Source organism: Mustela nigripes, chromosome 6 (genome assembly GCF_022355385.1).
Source record: "Mustela nigripes isolate SB6536 chromosome 6, MUSNIG.SB6536, whole genome shotgun sequence".
Taxonomy (NCBI): Eukaryota; Metazoa; Chordata; class Mammalia; order Carnivora; family Mustelidae; genus Mustela; species Mustela nigripes.
The window spans coordinates 83,849,718-83,867,843 of record NC_081562.1 but is presented as its reverse complement, the minus strand read 5'-3'; the positions used below and the strand labels follow the sequence as shown (position 1 = coordinate 83,867,843).

The window sequence follows — 18,126 nt, the reverse complement described above, 5'->3', positions numbered from 1 at the left end:
ACACTGTTGGTGGGAATGCAAGCTGGTGCATTCCCACCAACAGTGTAAGAGGGTTCCCCTTTCTCCACATCCCCTCCAACACATGTTGTTTCCTATCTTGTCAATTTTGGCCATTCTAACTGGTGTAAGGTGATATCTCAATGTGGTTTTAGTTTGAATCTCCCTGATGGCTAGTGATGATGAACATTTTTTCATGTGTCTGATAGCCATTTGTATGTCTTCATTGGAGAAGTGTCTGTTCATGTCTTCTGCCCATTTTTGGACATGATTATCTGTTTTGTGTGTGTTGAGTTTGAGGAGTTCTTTATAGATCCTGGATATCAGCTTTTTGTCTGTACTGTCATTTGAGAATATCTTCTCCCATTCTGTGAATTGCCTCTTTGTTTTGTTGACTGTTTCCTTTGCTGTGCAGAAGCTTTTGATCTTGATGAAGTCCCAAAAGTTCATTTTCGCTTTTGCTTCCTTTGCTTTTGGAGACATATCTTGAAAGAAGCTGCTGTGGCCGAAGTCAAAGAGGTTACTGTCTATGTTCTCCTCTAGGATTTTGATAGATTCCTGCCTCATGTTGAGGTATTTTATCCATTTCGAGTTTATCTTTGTGTATGGTATAAGAGAATGGTCGAGTTTCATTCTTCTATACATAGCTGTATATATATACACACACACATATATATCCCAGCTTCGTTTATTGAAGAGATTGCCTTTTTTCCACTGTATATTTTTTCCTGCTTTGTTGAAGATTATTTGACCATAGAGTTGCAGGTCCATATCTAGGATCTCTACTCTGTTCCTCTGGTCTATGTGTCTGACTGACTTAACTTTGCTCTGCATTACATTCTCCAGTTCCATCCATATCATTGCAAGTGGCAAGATTTCATTTTTTTTTTTATGATTGAGTAGTATTCCGGCATACATATATACCATCTTCTCTCTCTCTCTTTTTAAAATTAACATATAATGTATTGTTTGTATCAGGTGTACAGGTTGGTGATTCATCAGGCTTACACAATTCACAGTACTCACCATAGCACATGCCCTCCCAATGTCCATCATTATACCACATCTTCTTTATCCACTCATCTGTCGATGAACACTTGGGCCATTTATCTATTTTGGCTATTGTAGATAATGCTGATATAAATGTAGGGGTGCATGGATTCCTTTGAGTTAGTGTTTTTGTAGTCTTTGTAGTCCTTTATCTTAAATTAGAAAATATAGGAGTACCTGTATGGCTCAGTTGGTTAAAATCTGACTCTTGATTTGGGTTAAGATTATAATCTCAGGGTAGTGAGATCAAGCCCTGCATTGGGCTCCATGCTCAGTGGGGAGTCTACTTGTTCCTCTCCTTCTGCCCTTCCTCCTGTTCTCTCTCTAAAACAAACAAACAAATAAAATCTTTAAGAAATTCTTCAACACATTGAAGTCTGGTTTCCACCCACTCCCACTCCCACTGTTACTGATTTTACACATTTATGAAAGAGAATATTTCAGAGCATGAGAAGCCAGTCAGTAGGTGTAGACTGCCCAGGTTTAAATTGGTCCAAACCAGTTCTCCTCAAGTCTAATCACTGAAAAATCCTTTACATGAATGTGCATTTTGCCTAATATCTCTCCTAGAAAATTAGATTTCATGTATGAGAGATGGGTTCAATTGCTCTGGGGAACTGACCAGTTTTTTTTTTTTTTTAAATTGATTTGACAGAGATCACAAGCAGGTAGAGAGGCAGGCAGAGAGAGAGAGAGAGAGAGAGAGAGAGAGAGGAGGAAGCAGGCTCCCTGCAGAGCAGAGATCCCGATGTGGGGCTCTATCCCAGGACCCTGGGAGCGTGACTTGAGCTGAAGGCAGAGGTTTTAGCCCACTGAGCTGCCCAGGTGCCCCCAAACTGACCAAATCTTAATGCTAGTTTTCTACTTCCTTTCTCCTTTTAGCAATTTTAAGATTTTAAAGTCTAACACTTCTTAATACAATAAACCAACAAATTCTCTAGATACTTCTAAGCAACAAGGTTAAGCAAATGGACAGTTTTCATGGAAATAGGCTTCTTCTTCTTCTTCTAAAGATTTTATTTATTTGTTTGACAGAGAGAGACACTGGGAGAGAGGGAACACCGGCAGGGAGAGTGGGAGAGGAGGCAGGCTTCCTGCTGAGTAGGGAGCCTGATGTGGGACTTGATCTCAGGACTCCAGGATCATGCCCAGAGCTGAAGGCAGATGCTTAACGACTGAGCCACCCAGGTGTGCCACAAATAGACTTCTTAAGGACATGTAAATAGACCATTATAAGTAGCAAAGCTGAAGGTGAGTTCATATAGAGAATATTCCCTTGTAAATTGAGGGCAAAAATTACAGCATTTCTTGCTGCTTCTTTTGCCTGACATAATGGGTGTAATAAAGCAAAACACAGGTGAAAGGAGATTGAAGTTTACCAGCTCCTCAACAAGACTTAAAGACTACTGCCTCCAGCTTTGATTTTCTTTTTCAACATTACTTTGGCTCTTTGGGGTCTTTTCTGGTTCCATACAAATTTTAGAATTGCTTGTTCCAGCTCTGTGAAAAATTTTATTTTGATAGGGATTGCATTGAATGTGTAAATTGTTTTGGGTAGCATAGACATTTTAACAATATTTGTTCTACCAATCCCTGATCATGGAATGTTTTCCCATTTCTTGTATCTTCCTCAATTTCTTTCATAAGTGTTCTATAGTTTTTAGACAATTCTGACTTGTTTCACTGCATTGGAAGGAAATTGCAAAATGTTCTTAAGTAATTTGAGTGGTAGTGTTGTCTGTTTTATTAAGGTGTAATTTCCTCAATCTGATATTTGTTATTATCATGAAGCATGTGGTTGAATATCGCTTAATATTAAATACTTTGTATTAAAGAGAGAATCATTAGAATTTTTTATTGTTAAATATTTGAGGTCATAAGAAATGTTGAATATTATTTTCATGCCTATTAAGAGTCTATTAGGGTGGACATATGATTATTCACTTTAACCTACTGATTTGAGGGATCAAATCAATAACAAAGTTTGCTTGATCTTGGATTATTATTTACATTGTTATTCTTTCAGTATACTTTACACTTGATCTTAGCCAAAAGTCCAAGAAGTGATTCAGTATACTTTCAGATTCAACAGATTAATATTTCATTTAGAATTGTCTATATAATCATTACAAGATGATAATATTACAGGTTTGAGCCAGAGTTACTTTAGCTCTCAAAATGCATTGACAGCTTCCCCTATTATTCTGTACTCTAAACAATTCATATAACATTGAAGTTTGGACTCATTTGAAAAACTGTCTGTGCTTGTTGCCCTTTTGAGCGAATTCTTTGATTTTTAAAAAATTTTAATTATCTAATGGCTCAATTTTCTTTTTCTTGACTTACATATTCTTTAAAATTGAACAAAAGCCCACTTTTCAAATTTTTTGAGATGATTCTTAACATTTCCTTAAAATTTTTATATTTTACATGCTGTGTTACTGTTTTTCTTTCTTTTTTTGAATATGCTCTATGAGGTTATATCAAATTTTAGAGTTTTTTGAATGGCTACAACCTTAATTTACTTCCCAATTTTGTTTTTCTGTTTTCTGACTTGTTAATTTGTGCTTTTAGTTCCTTTATCCTCCTTTTCATATTTAGTTTCTGTTATCTTTCTAATGCTTGGATTTGAGCTTTTAGAAACTTAAATTTTCAATGAATTCAATGAATTATATGAATTCAGTGAATTCATATAAGGATAGATAGATTACAATAAAGAAATCTAAATACTGGCAATATTTCATAACTTTAGTATATCATGTTCTAATATTCATAATATTCTACATAGAGTTTTGATTGTTTTGTTGACATAGGATTTTTTTTTTTTTTTTTTTTTTTTTTTTTTTTTTTACCAATGCTTTATTTACCAGGGGTTGGGATTTGCAAAAGTTATCTTCTATTTAATAAATGCCTCTTTTGTTTTTAGTACTTCCTGCAATTCCTCACAGTCAGATGCCGAATCTCCTGAAATGATCATTGAATCTTTTCAACCTAATTATTTTGTTGTCTTATCAATCTGTTTTGTGGAAAATTGTCTTCACATTCTCTTCCAACCAACAGAGCACAGACTTTCCAAATAAGGAGCCCAAATCAGCCCAAATCAAATCTGAACAGAGTCTGCCTTGGAATAATAAGCAGGCTTTGTTCAGACAAGCTCTGGAATTTTTCTTCCAAGTTTTATGACACTGTGTGTGGGAGAAAGTGGGGAGAAAAGAAGAAATGTGAAGGAACAGTCTTTGTAACTGTGTCTTTGTCACTACTTAGAGATATTTCCCCAGTGTCCTTCTCACAGCCGCCTTCACCTCTTTGTTCTTTAGGCTGTAGATGAGGGGATTCAGCAAGGGCGTGACTACACTGTACTGCAAGGAGATGAGCAGATCCAAAGAGGAACCCAAGGGAGGCATGAGATAACAAAGAAAACCTGAACCAAAGAACAGGGTCACTGCAATGAGGTGGGAGGAGCAGGTGGAGAAGGCCTTGCTTCTGCCTGAGGTGGAGCTGATGCTCAGAATAGTGGAGATAATACGAGCATAGGAGAAGAAGATTGGGAGGAATGTTCCAAGCCCATGCAATAAAATGGAAGAGAGCAGGATATTGGTAGTGATGGAGATATCAGAACATGACAGAGGGAAAAGGGCAGGCAGCTCACAAATGTAGTGGTGTATAGTTTGGGCCTCACAGAAGTCCAGGTTAATACCCAAAAGCACAATGATAAATGCATCGAGAGAGGCCAGTCCCCATGAGGCCACCACCAGCCTCACACAGAGCTGGCTGCTCATCACCTGGCCATAGAGCAGTGGGTGGCAGATGGCAGCATAACGGTCATAGGCCATCACTGAGAGCAGAAAGGCTTCAGTTCCTGCACCAAAAAACACAAAGAACACCTGAGTCAGGCAGGCCTCTACTGAAATAGTTTTCTTCTCAGACAGAAGGTCCTTCAGTAGCTTGGGCTCAGTGACTGAAGAGAAACAGAGGTCTAGGAAGGACAGGTTGCTCAGGAAGAAGTACATGGGGGTGTGGAGGCGGGCATCAGTTCTGATCACCAGCAGCATCATCAGGTTCCCCGTCACGGTCAGGAGGTAAATCCCCAGGAAGAACACAAAGAGCAGAGCCTCGATGTGGGGGTTGTTGGACAGCCCGGTGAGAATAAACTCAGTGATGGTGCTGTGGTTCCTCCAGGCCATTTGTGGAGGGGATTTCTTGGAATAAAATACAAAGGGAATGATAACACCTATGATAGTTTCCATTTTTTAGGGCATCATCATGTCTTCTTATACATCCCTCCCATCCTGCTTAGTTTGACCTTGTGCTCAGGTATTTCAAAGCTGCTCTCACTGTATCTCAGGGAGAGTTTTTATCCTTTCTTGTACTTTAGAGTACTTTATCCTTTCATGCACTTTAGAGAATTCTATTCCTGTTTTACAGGGGTTTATTTGAAAAATAATATGGCTGGCTCACTTACACATTAGTGTTACTCACTTCTTGTTGCATGCTTCAAAGTTCAGAGAGACTGTGGACTCTGAGAAACAAACTGAGGGTTTTGAAAGGAGGTTGGGGAGATGGGTGAGCCTGATTGTGGGTATTAAGGAAGGCATGTATTCCATGGAGCACTGGGTGTGGTGCATAAACAATGAATCTTGGAACACTGAAAAAATAAAAAAAAAAAGAAAAGAAAAGAAATCCTTACAATAATGTTTCAAAAACCATTATATAACATATCTACAGCAAACTATTATATAACATATCTACAGCAAATAAACCTTTTCTCTTCTCTTCATTCTTTTTATTCAAAATAATCCAAGTCTTCTTACTTCCTAAACAGTGTGTTAAACTTAATAGTACTTTTTTTTTTTGGTATGCAGAGTATAAAAAAAAAATTTCCTATCTGTTTTCATGCATGGAAATTTCCCCCATTTTACCCTGGAGGAAGATGATATTGAGCCCTGGTGAGAACCTGTAGAAGAGCCAGGAAATGAATTCCCTAGTTTTCTCCTAATTCTGATCCCAGTGTCTAGGCCTGGTTCCAGAAATGAAGAATACTTTTCTTCCCCTGACATTCAGATTTTCTTATTTGTCCTTACCCTATATTATTGCCTTTTTGGCCCATTTTGATACTAGAAAGGCCTATTTATTTTTGTGTCTTTGATTATATTGTTCTCCTTTTGGATGTTCTTCTTCTGTATTCCACGGACCTGCATTTTCAACTGCCTTCCAGCATCCCCTCAAATCTTGCTATTTCCTTGTCAAGTGTACTTAAAAACCTGATTCTTTTAACAAATCCATCAGCCCAAGCTCAAGCTCACCCTCGATACAAGTCTAGGTTACCTGTGTGCCTGGAGCAAACAGTGCAATGTCTTCCTTGGTATGTGACCTCAGCTAGATCCAGTGGTGGTGAAGTATAAATAGCTGGAGGATTTACTTTTGAGGATCTTGCATGGATAAAATTATAAACAGTGTTGAAAGAAAACATTTTGCTTGGAATCTACTCAACTGAAGTGGAAAGGTAAATTTATTTTTTGCTTTTCAAAGATTTGGAGAGCACCAGGGATTTGTGGATAGCTCTATCCTGAAAATAGTTTCCAGTTTTCTACTTTTACTCATAAGGCAGTACCTGACCACAGTATCTTTGGGGAGTTCAGGTTCTCATCTAAGAAGACTAGCATTTTTGCAAAACTATTTTTCATTAGTGTGCTAACATCCACACTTCGTGTGGATGATGGCAGCAGCTATTTTTGTCATATGATCTTGGGATCTCACCCTTCTCACCATCCTAAATAGCAAATCAAATGGACTCTACGGATTTCTTTAAAGACCAAGGACAAAGTCTTCTATTCAATTCTAGATTACATTCCAAGCATGAAAATGCATCTATTTTAAACAAGAAAATGAATATTAGCTTTCATTTACTGTTTAGAATGAAAGACATTTTCAGCTTTATTTCATACTGACATTAAGAGACACTGATGTCAGATTTACACGAGGTTGAGGACAAAAGACTGAAATTAAACAAGGGGTAATTGAAAGGGTAAAATATGTAAATATGAGGATTTCAGAAGTGTTCTAGAGTTTTTGGCTATATTTGGAATGAATAAGTGAATGAAGGGTGTGTTTGGAAGGTCATTTTCCAAATGGTTTGAGGCTTCTAGGGGCTGGATGCCCTGTTCTGACCTTATGTGCATGAGGAAGAATTTGAAAGGGGAGAAAGATATCAGTACTGGAAGCAGGAGGGACCAAAAGGTCAATGTAACCCAGTTGAAACTATTTTCATAGCTGTCCTCTCCAGTATCTCTCATACTATTCATATTTTCACAGTGATGACTAGATTGGAAGCTTGTTCTAGTAATTGAAAAAAATACAAATAGGAGGTCTGTGCAAGCAAGGGAATAAGTAGTTTCAATGAGTCAACATATATTTCTGATATTCTCATTTCATTCCTGGTGTCAACTTTCTGCAGTTTTTTTGGGATCCTTACGCACAAGAGGATTAATGTCTAGACTGTGAGATGTCCCTGTCACAATGTCATGAGGAAGTGAAGACAGATCTTTCTCATATCTTGTCCAAGGCAGCTGGGATAAATGAACATTTTTAGGAACAGAGACACCAGGGTCCAATCTAGGGAAGAAAGTGGCCTAGGAAGGGGTGGGAAGTTTCCACCACAAATTTAGGAAAGAGGAATAGGTTGAACAGGAGTCTCAGGATCTAGCAGTAGTGGGATGTATTAGAAAGTTCCAGGGGATGGGCTCATGGTGGGGCATGGTGAGCAAAATTATAATACACATAGAACGTTCTAGGAATTAAAAATGGAGGGATAACAGATAAGTTGAAGGATATTACCATACTCCTGGTTTTTCCTGGAGGAGGCAGCTCCTGTGCGTTCTGCTTTCCCATTCAGATGGACACATCATAAAGAAAGTCTCCCCATAAGAGAACCTACGCCTGACTCTTGACAGAACAGATAGTTTTATCTTCTGGCTGTCAGAGGGTATTAGACATTAGAATAGTTCAAACTTTACAAACACTGAGGATAACAGGATCTCAAGATCATTTCCTGAATACCTGAACCTAGATTGGTGTCATTCTGCAATGCAGACCACTATCCGGAAGGACAAGAATGGTATCTCTAAAGAAGCTCATATTTTCAACTGGCATATACTTCATTAAACCTTCCTCACCTGATTTCGGATCTAGCAACCTGCCATCTCATTTATTTCCTCTGTGATTCTGAATACTATCTGAAGAATACTACTTAAAGAAAGAACAATCTAACACAACCAATCAGAGACCATCTGTAGTTACATAGCGTTGTGCTGGGTTTGGCACCCAGGGGAAGCTGGGCCAATGCCTTGTATTCTCTGAAGTCTAGTCTGAAACCAGGTTCTGGACTCAACTAATTAACACAGTTTGCAGTTAACTAGAAAGGTAAACAGATAGGGGAGTATTTGAAATTTCTGAATTGGAGCAATTACTTAAAGCCTAAAAGAGAATTTTATTAGGCTGGTTGGGACTGGTGAAGGAAGAATAAGAATGTGGGGCTTCATCCCAGGACCCTGGGATCAAGACCTGAGCCAAGGCAGAGGCTTTAACCCACTGAGCCACCCAGGTGCCCCCATGATGTATCTTTAAACAACATCTGTATTATCTCCCCATCTCTCATTTTCTGGCAATCATCATTTACTCTCTTTTTTGTGTGTGGCTTTTTAAGATTCTATACATAAGTGGTATCATACAGTATCCGTCTTTCTATGTCTGACTTATCTCACTTAACATAAAGTGCTCAAGAGGCATTTATGTTGTTACAAATGGTACGATGTCCTTTCTTATGGCTGGATAATATTCCATTGTATACATACACAACATATTCCTTATCCATTTCTTTCTTTCTTTCTTTTTTTCTCATTTATTTATTTGCAAGAGAGAAAGAGAGAACACATGAGAGGCAGAGGGAGAGGGAGAAGCAGATACCCCACTGAGCAGGGAACCAGACATGGGGCTCAATCCCAGGACCCCAGGATCAGGACCTGGGCGGAAGGTGGATGCCTAACCAACTGAGCCATCCAGGTGCCCCTTCCAGCCATTTATTCCTTGATGGACACTTAGATTATTCCCATATCTTAGCTATTGTGAATAATGTTGCAGTAAACACAAGATTGCATATATCTCTTTGATATCCTATATTCATTTCCTTTTGGTAGATACCAAGAAGTGGAATTGTTGGATTATATGGTAGATCCATTCTTAATTTTTTTGAGAAACCTCATATTGTTTTCCATAGTGGCTGAACCAGTTCATATTCTCATAACATAATACCCTACATTTGGTAATAGCTACCAAAAATGACATGAAACACCCTTTTCAAGGCCTGTACCCCTGGGGATAAAAATACATGTTTATAAAAAATAAAAAATTTAAAAAAAAATTTAAAAAAATATGAAAAAAAAATGGTGCTGGGAAAATTGGACAGCCACATGCAGAAGAATGAACCTGGACCATTTCCTTACACCACACACAACGATAAACTCAAAATGGATGAAAGACCTCAATGTGAACCAGGAATCCATCAAAATCCTAGAGGAAAACCCATGCAGCAACCTCTGTGACCTTGCCCACAACTTCTTACTAGACATACCTCCAAAGGCAAAAAGAAGAATGAACTATGGGGACTTCATTAAGATAAAAAGCTTCTGCACAGCAAAGGAAACAGTCAAGAAAACCAAAAGGCTGGTGGTTATCTGCTTAATCAAAGAGAAGAGGGACTGCAGGGAGTATCAGATTACAAAAGTTTCCTCACATTTGTTTGAATCTACTCTTAAAACTACTGTTGCAACATTCTTTTGGTGCTTCTCATTAGTTCAATTCTAACTGTCAGTGAGATATGAAGGCAGTAGTGAAACCCTTAAAGAATGTAGCAACCTGGGGTGCCTGGGTGGCTCAGTGGGTTAAAGCCTCTGCCTTTGGGTCAGGTCATGATTCCAGGGTCCTGGGGTGGAGCCCTGCATGGGTTTCCCCGCTCAGCGGGGAGCCTGCTTCTTCCTCTCTCTCTCTCTCTTCCTGCGTTTCTGCCTACTTGTGATCTCTGTCAAATAAATAAATAAAAATCTTAAAAAAAAAAAAAAAGAATGTAGCAACCAGCATGTGTTTGATCCTTACTGAAACTATGCAGACTGTAAATCCTCCTTCCTGACTAAGGGTCAACATTTTCCCTCATCAATAACAAGTATTTTAGGGTGTCATTATTGTTAGACAGAAAATAACATTGAACAAGTATAAGTTATCACACTTAAAACAATCTATTTTGAGGAAAATCATAAATAGTATAGAAAAATTTCTCAGAAGATACAAATTTGGTGAATTATATAACACGTAATGCATGCTAGAATATATGAAAAGGAAATTACTCCAAAACAATTGACTAGACCCCCTTGCATTCCCCAAGTGGGCTAAGTGGAAAAAACAAACCTCTTGAAGGAGGTTAATTGTTGCAGAGGGCTGCATTTTCCTGTCTTACCTTAGAAGGAGTGACATTTTCCCTCGTTTTGAAACTCTCAAGAAACAGAATCAATAGAGTTCTTTGTATCACCCAAATCACTTACCTGCTGATGGTGCTGACCTGAATTTTAGTGTTTTTGTCTATCTGCAAGGGCTTCTTCATTAAAGCACCAAGGCCCCCACAGACCCCAAGTTTATAACTTTTCTTTCCCTGAGATTCAACACTTTTTGGTGAAATCTTATGGTTTTCATGCCTTTCTGTACATTTAATCCTAAAAAATAATCCAGTACACACACATTGTTTTATTCAGTGTCAATGAAACAGTAATACAGTGTCAATGAAACAGGAATAAATTATGATTAAAACTTTTAATCAAGACGAGTATATATTCCGTTGATCAGCCTTTGAGCAGGTTTTAATCTGAACCACCTTCACCTACCCTCGCCCTACCCTCAAGGTTATCTGTGTGGCTCTTTCTTAAGCTCTTCTGTGGTGTCTTTTAGCATCTAAAACAATGGGCCATCAGGAAGATTGTAGTAACAACTCAACAGATATCTTGAAGCCTGTAGTTCTTTCCTTATTGATCATCTCTTTGTAGCTTGCTACCTGTGTCGTTACAAACATTTTCCCAAGGTTCTTTTCAGAGCTGCTTTTTTTTTCCCCTTTGTTTTTCAGGCTGTAGATGAGGGGATTCACTAGAGGAGTGACCACACCATATTGTATGGAGAAGATCAGCTCCAGATCCTGAGGTTGGCATTAGATGACGGGGGAAAGCCGAGCCATGGAAGAAGCTCACTGCAGTGAGGTGGGAGGAACAAGTGGAGAAGGCCTTGCTTCTGCCTGCGGTGGAGCTGATGCTCAGGATGGTGGAGACAATGTGCACATAGGAGATGAAGATCAGGAAGAATGTACCAAAATCATGTAGGAGTGTGGAACAGACCGGCGGTGAGGTTGGCAGAGACGTCAGAGCAGGACAAAGGGAAGAGGGAGGGCAGCTCACAGCTGTAGTGATGGATGGTATGGGCTGCACAGAAGTTCAAGTTCATAGCCAGGAGGATGTTGGTAAGTTTATCCAGGAAACTCAGGGTCCATGAAGCCCATAACAGCCTCATATACAGCTGGCTGCTGACCATAGAGCAGAGGGTGACAGATGGCGGCATAGCAGTCATAGGCCATGGCAGAGAGCAGTAAAATTTCTTTTCCTGCAATGGCAACTGCAAAGAAGGCTTGAGTCATGCATCCCTCTATTGAAATGATTTCCTATTTATTTATTTAAGATTTTATTAATTTATTTGAGAGAGAGACAGTGAGAGACAGCATGAGAGAGGAGAGGTCAGAGGGAGAGAAGCATACTCCCTGTGGAGCTGGGAGCCCAATTCGGGACTCAGTCCTGGGACTCTGGGATCATGACCTGAGCTGAAGACAGTTGCTTAACTAACTGAGCCTCCCAGGCATCCCGATTTTTCCTTTTAGACAGGAGGTTCTCCTGAAGCTTGGACATAGTGACTGAAGAAAAGCAAAGATCCAGGAAGGAGAGGTGACTCAGGAAGAAGTATATGGGTGTGTGGAGGTGAAAATCAGTTCTGATCACCAGCAGCATTGGCAGGTTCCCCACTAGGGTCAGGAGGTAAATCCCCAGGGCAAAGAGCCGTGCCTGGACACTGAGGTCCGCAGGCAGCCCAAGAAGGATGAAATCAGTGATTGTGCTGTGGTTTCTCCAGGCCATTTAGAGAGCACGTTTCCTAGAAATAAATTGTTAGGGTACAGAGTCGACCACCTCTCAATTAGACAGAGAACACTCTCGATCATGCAAGTCACACAGCGAGGTTTATTTCCAGCTAGCTGGAGTCCAAGTATCCGCCTGTCACAGCGGGTTTCAACAAGGACCCTGAGCACTCAAAGCCAAGGGTTTATATAGCATTTTAAAGGCACTTTTCCATAGCTACATACATATCTTGTGCCCCACTTTGACAGTTTAACTTTGTTTAACCTTTTGCCACCCCGGCATCACCTTGGCGCCATCCTGGAAGTTAAGTGAGATTTAGGTTTAGGAGAAATTTAACTTTATTTACATTTCCCTCTGCCTCCACCTCCTTCAGTTTTATGGTGGGGAGGGCGACTTTATGCCTTGAGGAACTGAGCCATTTGTCTCTGGAAATTGGGCCATTGAAGAGATAGCCCTTTTTGTTGTAAATCACCAGGACATTTGCAAACCAAGGGAGACTCCTGTCTTGCAGGATTGTGATCTCTGCAAGTTAACTATTTGTTTTTCTTTAACATCTGGTCCCTATGGCGCCATCGCCTAACCGCCCTGGTGGTATATGATTAAGTTGTTTCTTAGGTTTTAGCTACTTTCTCTTATCTCAAGTTACAGGGCGCTGTTTGGGCTGGTAGGGACACTCAGTAAAATGGTTTCCCGGCCTTCAGGATGGCCATTCTTATGCTAACCCACTCTTACAGTGCAAGGTGCCAGCTTTTGCTTTGCCAAGATGGCTGTACTTATGTCAGGGCTAGACTCGAGGTGGGTACAGCCTTGTTTTTCTTGGCCTCCACACCTGGAGCTGGTTTCCAGAACTTGTTTTTAAGTCCCCTGGGGGAAAGGGAGCAGGGACAGTAAAATAGGTCCTTACAAAATATAGAATGGACTCAAAACTTGTCTTGATTACACCCAGTTACAGAATTAAGGACCCTCTTTTAGGTATATGTTCCTAATTATTTAGGTTTCACATATGCCTTTGTTGACTATCTAGAATCCCTTCTTCCCCATCTGGTATTTGGTTTCAAACTCACTGTGATATTTCCGTATAGCTGTTAATAATTCCGTATAGCTCTGAAAGCCTGCAGAGGAAATTTGCGATTTTGTTCAGATCTAGTCCATGATCAGTTTATTCTGTGTCCTTCAACTGGACACTGGTTTATTAGCAGTGTTCTGGGCATATTTCATACATTGTAGCAGAGTTGCTAAGGGGCTGTTTCAGCATTTATCTTCTCTTCTCCATTTTCCAACCTGTTCTTGACCCATTTCAAAACCCTCCTAAGATTCATAATAGCTTAATAGTATCATTTTGTCTTTCCATAGCTTTTTATCACTGATAATACACATTAACATATAATGTTGATCCTTTGGGACAAGATTAAAAGATGATTGTGTGTGTGTGTGTGTGTGTGTGTGTATTTTTAAAAAGAAAACAGAGGCTCCATATGGCATCCCTTAGCTTAAGACCTCATGTCAGTATGCCAACACTTAATACATAACCTAACTCCTAACTGCAGTTTCAACTTCCCAGAAAGGTAAACTTCAGCCTGTCAGCATGGAGATTTCTTGATCAACACTGAGAAATTTACTGGTAGCCCTCTTCTGTTCTCTTTAGGAAGACAACTTTGCCTAAAACAATGGACTCTTTCCTAATAATTTCCTTTTTTCCACTTTCTCTCTCTACCTTTGAAAAACCTTTCGTTTGGAACTCCCCTCTACTTCTTAGAATGTTGCCTGATTCATGAATCAATTAATAAAACCAATTAGATCTTTAAAATTTACTCAGTTGATTTTTGTTACTTAAATATATGTGTGCATGTGCGTGTATATATTACACAGATATCAAGCATACATTATACATATACATATCAAGGCACATTAAAGTTACTGAATAAAAACAAATCTGGTATCCTAGCGGAGTGTGGTGTGGTAGCTTAGAGAAAATGCTTTTGGGTATGCAGATTGTGTTCAGAAGGAGGTAATAAAAGGTTTTCTTTGCATAGTATGCATGAGGTAGTGAGCTATTCCATTCAAGTGTGTACTCTTCAAAATTTTGTTGACATATTAACTCCTATTATGCTTTTGTGAACTGCAGGATAAGAGATAGTCATGAACACCTAAAGGTTCCTTAGTGACTCTGCTGGGGTTGTTACAAAATATTGTTATCTTGGATAATAATCCAGTCAAGACCAACAATTTCTAGTACTCAAGCAAGAGGCAAACAGGAAAATAGGTTGAAAATGATATAGAATGTTGAAATGGGCTGAAGCATGTTTGCTTTATATGAAAATCCAAAGTTTGATCATTATAGCTGGAAAGAGAATGTTTTCTAAGAAGAAATGATAATTGGCAAAAATGGCTTAGACAAATATCCTTTAGGTAGAAAGTCAGTGGAGTTCTGCAGAGGGTGGTTTGAAGGCACCAGGTGGGCACATAAAGAAGGGGCATAAAGAAGTGGGAGGCGTGAAGACAGACAAGAAGGACCCCAGGGCTTATGGTCCTCCAAAGTGGAAAGAGGTTATCATAGACCTTGTGTAGGGACATATTTCTCTATTTTGGTTTCATTTTAAATTCAGGGCAGAAGTCTTTCTTCATGATCAGTCCCAGGCACTGATGCAGTGAATTCCCTACATCCACACATATTCTGGGAAACACAGGTGTTCTGTTTTTCAGAACAGCTTCTGAAAGTTGACAGCTTCTCAGTGATCTCCCTCTCCAAACTGAATCCTTCCCCATCTCTACGTAGCACTATTTGCTCATACTGGGTCCCCTCCCTTTCCCCACCTCTCCTCTCTGCTCTCCTCATCATTCTAGCTTTATTCCCTTTTATGCCCTGTTTTTATAGTAGGAGTGTTTTGTTAATATGTTTACTTGCTGTGAAAGGCAGAATTCTAAAGATGGCCATTTAAGATTCCTGCTCCGTAGTTCTTCAAACATGAATCCAGGGACTGCTGTGAAGGGATTTTGTAGATGTAATGAAAGTCCCAAATCAGTTGACCTTAAAATAAGAGATTATACAGGTGGGCCTAATCAGCTCTTTAGAAGCATAGAGTTTTCTCCAGATGGTAGAACAAGGGGACATGAGGGAGATTCAGAAAGTAAGAAGTGGGTGATACATTGTTTTGAAAATGGAGAGGACCATGTGAGAAGTGAAGGGGCCTCAATGAGGAGAAAATGATCCCCATTCAACAGCCAGCAAGGAAACAGGGATCTCACACCTACATTTTCAAGGGGTCAAATTCTGTCAACAACCTGAACCTCCAGAGCCTGTGGAGAAGAGCCCAAGTGAGTCAGCACTTTGATTTTGGTCTAGTGAGACCCCAAACAGAGAACTCAGTGGCATTTGCTTCACTTTCTGACCTAGAGAACTTCAAGGTAATAAATGGATGTTATTTTAATTTGCTAAAGTTTTGGTAACTTTTCATGGAAATAACAGAAAGCAATAGAGACTAGTATACCTAGTAAATTGTGACTTCATTCTATTGGCCACATTTTCTATTTCTGCCTATTTCCAGAGACCTTACCACAACCTATGACCCTTTCTTCTACCCTATAACCCCCAAGTCTTTGTTTCCCTTTTCTAGAGACCCAGAATCTACTATTCCTATGAAATCTTTCCCTAGACAGATTAATTCAAATTAAACATTCAGGACACAAAATATTTCAGGGTTTATCCTATTTGATTGATTTTAAAAAATGTGAATCATGAATTGACGTGTTGTTAAGTAAATCTATGAAGCTGAGGGAGTTTTCTGACTTATGTGCTCTGTGTCTAAATAGGATTGATTCTGAGCCATAGAAAACAAATAGCTTCTAGCGCTTTCCTTGATAATTTTTAAAAAGGGAGAATCAGCAATGCACATTGTAACAGGCGACAAAACAGGAAATCAGGAACTTAATGTCAAACATGAGATTTCTTGCTGCAGTTCTATTTTATGTTTATTTCATGTTATATCTCTTCTGTGCCCAGACATTGTAAATATTTTATCATCAATCTTCTCAGAGCTTCTTTCACCTCCTTGTTCTTCCAGCTGTAGATGAGTGGATTCACCAGGGGAGTGATTACACTATACTGTATGGAAAGGATCAACTCCAGAGGTGAGCCTGAGGTTGGCATGAGATAGCGAACAATGGCTGAGCCGTAGAACAGTGTCACTGCAGTGAGGTGGGAGGAGCAGGTGGAGAAGGCTTTGCTTCTGCCTGTAGTGGAGCTGATGCTCAGGATGGTGGAGAGAATGCGAACATAAGAGAAGAAGATCAGGAGGCAGGTGCCAATGGCATGCAGAAGGGCAGAGCAGAGTAGTACTGCTGAGTTGGTGGAGACATCAGAGCAGGAGAGAGGGAAGAGGGAAGGCAGCTCACAGGAGTAGTGGTGGATGGTTTGAACCTCACAGAAGTCCATATTCAAAGCCAGGAGGATGTTCACGAGTGCATCCAGAAAGGCCACGACCCAAGAGCCCCATACCAACCTCTCGCATAGCTGTTTATTCATTACCTGTCCATAGAGCAGAGGGTGGCAGATGGCAGCATAGCGGTCATAGGCCATTACTGAGAGCAGGCAAGCCTCAATCCCTGTAGTGGCAAACACAAAGAAGACCTGAACCAGGCAGCCCTCTACTGAGATGGCTTTCCTCTGAGACAGGAGGTTCTCCAGCAGCTTGGGCACGGTGACTGAAGAATAGAAGAGGTCTTGGAAGGAGAGATGGCTCAGGAAGAAGTACATGGGTGTGTGGAGGTTAGAATTTGTATGGATCACAAGTATTATCAGCAGGTTCCCCAGCAGAGTGAGAAGGTAAATTATCAGGAACAGAAAAAAGAGCAGAACCTGGACATGGGGGTCAGCAGACAGCCCAAGAAGGATGAACTCTGTGATGCTGCTGTGATTCATTGAGGCCATTTAAGGTTACTGTTCTTTAGAGAAAAATTAGGAAGAGGATTGAAATCTCTTCCAGTTTCCAGAAGGCATCATTCTTTGCTATTTATTCCCTATATCTTTCCCTATATATTCCTTCCTGCCTGGTCTGATCTCCATTTTCATTAGCCCTCACATCTGCCTTCAGTAGTTCCATGGAGTCCTTCTCCTTTCTGGCCCTCTGCTGTGCTGTCTCTGAGTTCTGGATCAGCCCCACTGGGGACTTTTCCATAAGAAAGCTAATATGCAAGGGTATGATTGACTGTGCAGGCCTACCAGAGAACTTCCCCATGACTAAATTACACAATCCTTTAGCTGGGTCCTTGTATTCCACCACATTTATCATCTTTTAGGAATTCCAGCAGATATCCTGAGGAGGTTGAGGCAGATCTTGTCTCACCTCTATTACCTCGTCTTTATGCCCTTCTTCAAAACTCTCCATGGTTCATTAACTAATTAATTAACAATAATGCTAATTATGTTAATTCTAATGATGCTAATTAACAATGGCAGAGTTGTGTTTGTGTAGCAGTTTGTCTTGCACAAATGACTTCCACCCATATTTTCCACTGTGTGTGTGTGTGTATGTGTGTGTGTTTGTACAGAGGATATTGAAACAAAAGACTGAACTCATTTCATAGGTGAGCACGGTGATCCTAGAACTTGTCTAGATCCCTACACCAATCTTTGAAAAACAAGGAACTGAATGCTGCATTTGGTTGTAGGAATAGAGATTGTCTGCTATATAACCTGCTTAGAGAAAAAGCCAAACTCCCTGGTTTGGATTTCAAAGCGTTAATCACCCAAGGTGATGCTCTACTGCTGAGGTCAGGTAGCTTTGCTTGTTCCCCATCACTCCTGTTTTCTCTCATTTGATTTAGGCTGATGTATTTTGTGTTCCTATTGATTGATTTATATCTTATA

The 18,126-nt window shown here is 39.9% G+C and overlaps 2 protein-coding genes and 1 pseudogene across 2 annotated transcripts; all 3 read right to left on the bottom strand.

Moving 5' to 3' along the window:
* Nucleotides 1–4,307: 4,307 nt before the first annotated feature.
* LOC132020679 (olfactory receptor 8S1-like) lies at nucleotides 4,308–5,231 on the bottom strand. The gene has a single exon (XM_059404823.1). The coding sequence runs from the start codon at nucleotides 5,229–5,231 to the stop codon at nucleotides 4,308–4,310; it is 924 nt and encodes a 307-aa protein (XP_059260806.1).
* Nucleotides 5,232–11,148: 5,917 nt separating this feature from the next.
* On the bottom strand, nucleotides 11,149–12,260 carry LOC132020678 (olfactory receptor 8S1-like; annotated as a pseudogene).
* Nucleotides 12,261–16,239: 3,979 nt separating this feature from the next.
* LOC132020677 (olfactory receptor 8S1-like) lies at nucleotides 16,240–17,187 on the bottom strand. The gene has a single exon (XM_059404821.1). The coding sequence runs from the start codon at nucleotides 17,185–17,187 to the stop codon at nucleotides 16,240–16,242; it is 948 nt and encodes a 315-aa protein (XP_059260804.1).
* Between the last annotated feature and the right edge of the window lie 939 nt (nucleotides 17,188–18,126).